This window comes from Gavialis gangeticus, unplaced genomic scaffold (genome assembly GCF_001723915.1).
Source record: "Gavialis gangeticus isolate Ggan-Ray unplaced genomic scaffold, GavGan_comp1, whole genome shotgun sequence".
NCBI classification, from domain to species: domain Eukaryota; kingdom Metazoa; phylum Chordata; order Crocodylia; family Gavialidae; genus Gavialis; species Gavialis gangeticus.
This window is the reverse complement of record NW_017729022.1, coordinates 183,451,244-183,456,745: the sequence shown is the minus strand read 5'-3', so window position 1 is coordinate 183,456,745 and position 5,502 is coordinate 183,451,244. Positions and strand designations below refer to the sequence as shown.

At 44.9% G+C, this 5,502-nt stretch overlaps 1 protein-coding gene across 1 annotated transcript in view; it reads right to left on the bottom strand.

Annotated features, from left to right (window-relative positions):
- The window catches only part of USP34 (ubiquitin specific peptidase 34), a 237,910-nt gene that overhangs the window by 74,201 nt on the left and 158,207 nt on the right, over positions 1-5,502 (bottom strand). The window contains exons 40-41 of the mRNA XM_019516623.1: positions 4,079-4,242; positions 1,818-1,883 (exon numbers count right to left, since the gene is read on the bottom strand). Coding sequence (XP_019372168.1) covers positions 1,818-1,883; positions 4,079-4,242 — 230 coding nt within the window. The remainder of the gene's footprint in view (positions 1-1,817; positions 1,884-4,078; positions 4,243-5,502) is intronic.

The following is a 5,502-nucleotide window of genomic DNA, read 5'->3' as shown; positions in this document are numbered from 1 at the left end:
AGAACAGGATGGGTTTCAACACTGACAAGTGCAAGGTGCTGCACCTGGGGAGGAAGAACCACACCATACCTACAGGCTGGGGAACTCCCTTCTCATCGGTGCAGAGGCAGAAAAGGATCTTGGAGTCATCGTTGACTCCAAGATGAACATGGGCTGGCAGTGTAGGGATGCAGTCAGGAAGGGCAACTGCACCTTGTCATGCACCCACAGGTGCATCTCAAGCAGGTCCAAGGAGGTGATACTCTCCCTCTATGCGGCACTGGTCAGGCCGCAGCTGGAGTACTGCGTCCAGTTCTGGGCGCCGCACTTCAGGAGGGATGTGGACAGCATAGAGAGGGTCCAGAGGAGGGCCACTCGCATGATCAGGGGGCAGCAGGGCAGACCCTATGAGGAGAGGCTATGGGACCTGAACCTGTTCAGCCTCCACACGAGAAGGCTGAGGGGGGATTTAGTGGCCTGTTACAATCTAGGCAGAGGGGACCAGCAGTCCCTGTTCCCCCGAGTACTACGAGGAGTGACTAGAAATAATGGTCACAAGCTGGCAGAGGGTAAATTCAGATTAGATATCAGGAGGTGCTACTTCAGTGTCAGGGTGGCTAGAATCTGGAACCAACTTCCAGGAGAAGTGGTGCTGGCTCCTACCCTGGGGGTCTTTAAGACAAGGCTAGACAATCACTTTGCTGGGGTCGTTTGACCCCAGTACTCTGTCCTGCCATGGCAGGGGGTCAGACTTGATGATCTGCTCAGGTCCCTTCCGACCCTACCAACTATGAAACTTTCACCCCTTTTTTACACTGTGAAGATACAGGGCCTGCTCTCTTCTGACTAGGTGGTGCCAAGGCCCATGACACCCTTGGGTGGTTTGCATCTTTACTACCTCTCATCATATAAACAGACTTAGTACCAAAATTATTACAGTATGTTCTTACTTTAAGCTGGGGATGCTCAACTTCTGGGCTGTAGGCCAAATGCAGAGTGCTTGCATCTGGCCCATTGGGCTCCTCATGGGCAGGAAATTTGGTAGCAGGGGTGTGTTAACCATTAATATGGTCCCTCTCCTCTCCACCAAATTCCCAAGCCCCATGCTGCCAGTCACAGCTGGACTATGCCTCTCTCCCACATCTGGATTGGGGCTGGGCCACACCCTGCCCCCCACAACCAGACTGGTTTGGGGGCAGGCCACACCTCTTCCCCTTTGAGGCCAAGTCAAGCACCCTTTCTCCCACGGAGCTGGGCAATGGCCCCTCTCCCTGGAAGGCTAGGCTGGTGACCAGCCACACCATACCCTCTTCCGCCCTGTGGGACTGAGCCACGCGGAGCCCCTTCTCTTCGCACAGGGCCAAACCATGCTCCTTCCCTGTACAACCCATGGGGCTGGGCCATGTCTGCTCCTCCCACAGAACCTGGTTGGGGCCAGGCAATGCCCCCACCCCCTCCGGGCCAAGCCACACTCCCTTCTCCTGTGGGGCCATGCAATGCCTACTTTTCCTCTGCGGTCACGTTGCAGCTGGGCTACCCCCTGCTCCCCTCCGCATGGGCAGATGGTGCCCACTGCACCAGCTCCAGTGCTGGATCAGGATTACCAGTGAGATCTGGGCCATGGATGGACAGGGCACTACCCATCCGGCTCACCAGGGAAAAGGGTTGAGCACCACTGCTTTAAACCATATGCTTACATTTTGCTTAATCATGGCTTTAAGGTGATAAAAGACACAACTTTAATTTCATACCTATTAAAAATGTTAACTATACTTAAATACAAAGATATAATCATATACTTCTTTCTATTTTTGGTCAAAGTGCTTCTTAAAACCTACCATTAAATATGTAAACATTTTCTGGAGTTCTAAGAGAGTGGTCTTGTGCTTCATATCCTCTGAATACTGAAAAATAAATAAAATAAGATTATAATTTTCCATAATGTTCTTTATATACAATTCTTTGCAAAGGTCAGCACTTAAGGTTATATTTTTCTTGTTAGAAAGATATTTTAATATTTCATTTGAGTTTGAATCAGAAGACATAGGCATCCATATACTCGTATACAAAGTGTGTATGTTCTTATTCTTTTGTTTTTCCTAAATAACTACAAGCTAATTTCACAAAAACCATTTTCTGATAAAAGACATCTTATGGAATGGGAAATGTTTTTTAAAACTTTATACTTTATTTGTACATTGGTAACAAAGGATGATGTTACCAATGTACAGATCCAATTCCCATTGAAATAAAAGACAGACTAATATTAAATTTAGAACCATTTTCTGGTATTGACCCAAAGGAAGTTGGCCTCAAATGGGGAAGTACAGAATGGTGCTAAGCTCTTAGGGTGCAAACAGATGTGAAACCCCCCCTCCCCAAATGGTGTCTTAATGGAAGAGGATGCACATCAGTTCAAGCTGACTCCGCAGCATCTGTATAGATTGCGTGCTTCAACAGGGCTTTTTGGTGCTTTTATCTAAAGCTGATTCAATCAACTATTAGATAAAAGCACCAAAAAAGCAAGGCTGAAGTGCCCAAGCTGTGCAAATGTTGGGTGAGCCAGGTCAAACTAATGCAATGCCTCTTCTGGGCATGTGCTATGCTTGAAATGTGGGCATGCTGAGGTTAAAATAAAGCACCGTTTTGTGCGTTTTTTTGACATTTGTAAGTAGACTTAATTGCAAGTGTTCTGCTGAGTGGCACAATGCCAGGCAGCTGCTTCAGCTTCCTACACACCAATCCTAGTTGAACTGTGGTCAGGGAAACAACAACTGACAAATAGCTAAAAGGAGTTCCTCCAATGAAAGTGATCAGAAAGGAACTAAAAGTTAGGGCCTGAGATGCAGTATGTCAAATTGACCTCTAGGGTAAAGATGATGTGCTACCAGAGTCTCAGAACAATCAATAAACTATTAACAATAATTATTGTAATAAATATTAATAATATTTTTGAATATTTATTTCTGGTAGTCCCCACTAAATATCAGCCACTTTCCAAATACTCAAGCACAGTGTTCCCTGGTCTGATAGGCTCACAATTTAAGGGCAGATACATAAATACACACTAATTAGGGGATATGGGACTAAATAGGCAGATTTGTGTACACATCATCTTGATTCACTATAATTTATAACAGGCTGCTCAACCCCCACCCCACAGGCCAGATCCAGTCTACAAAGCCATGTAATGTAGCCCACCACTCCCTCACTGCCAAATGTCTAAGGCCCAAGCAGCTGTACCAGCCCCAGATGGGCCAGCACTGCAGAGGGATTGGGCTTGATGAAGCCAGGCTGCATAAAAATGGCCTGGGTGGAATAGAGCTGCACAGGATCAGCCCTAGCTGAGCTGTTCCTACGTGGCTGAGTTGTCAGAGACAGCAGGCTTCTTTGCTGCACGCATGGACCCTGCCCCAATAAATGGCCCTAGCAACCCCTTCTCTGGTAACAAGGATCCCTAAGTAGGGGTGGAAGGGGTGGCCAGCCTGGAAGGTGGCCATAGTGTTGGGACTTCACCACTTGGGAGACCCTGTGCCAGGGATTGCATAGACACCTGTTCTCCTGCCATCCTTCTCCCAGTACCTGCAAGTACATAGCCAGTGGTCATGCAGTGCTATGCCCTCCCACACTCCTCAGCTCTATGAAGCATGCACATCAAGAAGTGGCTGTTCCCTGCAGAGCAGGCACACATGTTGCCATTAATGCTGTCACAACAGCCCAGCAGGGCCAACTCCTCATAACTAGATCAAGCCCCAGTTGGGCCAACACTGCAGACCAGATCAGGCCCACATGGATTGATTCAGCATCAGTCAACTGGCCCATGAGCTGAAAAGGTTGATCACCACTGATCTATAGAAATATCTCATGCCACAAGAATGGATTTAATAATGGGGACTTATTACAACTGTACTTTAAAAGTGTATCATATTTTGTACTAGAAAAGCTTAGGGGAAAAAATCTTATCCTCCTCTTCAACTTGAGCCAACAGCCAAGTACTATTTGATCCTCAAAACATAGTTTATATAATTGCCTAAGCATCTGTATAAAAGGAACACTTTAATAACTTCCAACTTTCTGAAAATAAAACCAGAAATCATACCTTAGCAGTAAAGATGGCTTGCCTGGCCTCTGGGATCATATACAGCTGCTGAATGGTGGATGCCAAGTAACAGGTTGCTCCAAGATTAGTTAGACCCACAAACCTACATTCAGCTCGAACATCATCATGTGGCCAGTAATCCCATTTGTAAGGTGCGTGGGAAGCTGGAAAAAAAATATGAACTGAAAAACTGAAGTCAAGTCAAAGTACATTTTAAAAGACAATAAAAATAAACAGTTAACACAATATTGTACTTTACACTACTATATCATACTTCCAGATGTACAGGCATCAGCCCAATTATGCCTGCTCCTTCAGCAAACGCAAAAGGACGAGAGAGGGATTTTTAGGCACAACAGTAGTTCCTTGCATTCTCAAGATGCAGGACTTGCTCTTTTCTAATGTCTTTAGGATAACTAGCCAAGTAGGCAGGGTCACTGTTTCACACATCCCACTTTACCCTCTCGCCTATTCACTAGTAGAACTATATGAAGGTACGGCAGGTGGCACATTGCACTCTCCTTAGCACTGGCTAAGTGATCAGGTCTTTTTGAACTCTCAGGAGTTCTGGAAGGTGTTATGACCCCTCCACAAGCACAGATCTCTCTTAGTCCTCTATCTCAGGCAATATGTCTTTTCATGACATTCTAGCTTGTGTGTTAAAGCCCAAACCTGGCCCAAAGTAGCAAACAGCCATGTTTTCATTATTAACAAAATAAATTATGATTATTGGATATTAAGTCTCTTCTTTTACATATCACACCTTTTTCAAAATATTATTAAATTCTCTCACAAAATGTATTTCTGGTAAGCTACTAATATTAAGAAAGCTTGTTTTTCTATAGCAATTCCATAGTGAAAAAGTAACCAACTTCATAGTGGGAAATAATTTTCAGTAGACCTCTTAAGTGAAGCTTAAAAATCTACTGCACACCAGCTTATGCATGCAAAGAGATGTACTTCAAAATGTAAATTTTAGCACATGCCAACTATTTTTATTTGTCTAGATTAATTTTAAAGGCTTGCTGAAACATGGCAGCTAATAGAGAGAGGCAATTGCCATAGCTCCCATATGCCACAATTCAGAATGTTGTTTCTTTCACTAACAACAAATAAGTGACAAAATGTGAAAAGTAGAGGATACGTTTTAAAGAGATGGATCTTCATTCAATTTAATTCCTTAGAGCAGAAATTTTGGTCCTGATTTCTCCCAGCACCTAAACAACGAATGCTGCTTTAACTATCTTCCTTAAAAAGTACCACATCAGAAGGAAGAGGGGAGGAAGAAGCAGCACCATACCTACAGGCTGGGGAACTCCCTTCTCGTCAGTGCAGAGGCAGAAAAGGATCTTGGAGTCGTCATTGATGCCAAGATGAACATGGGCCGGCAGTGTGGGGATGCAGTCAGGAAGGCCAACTGTACC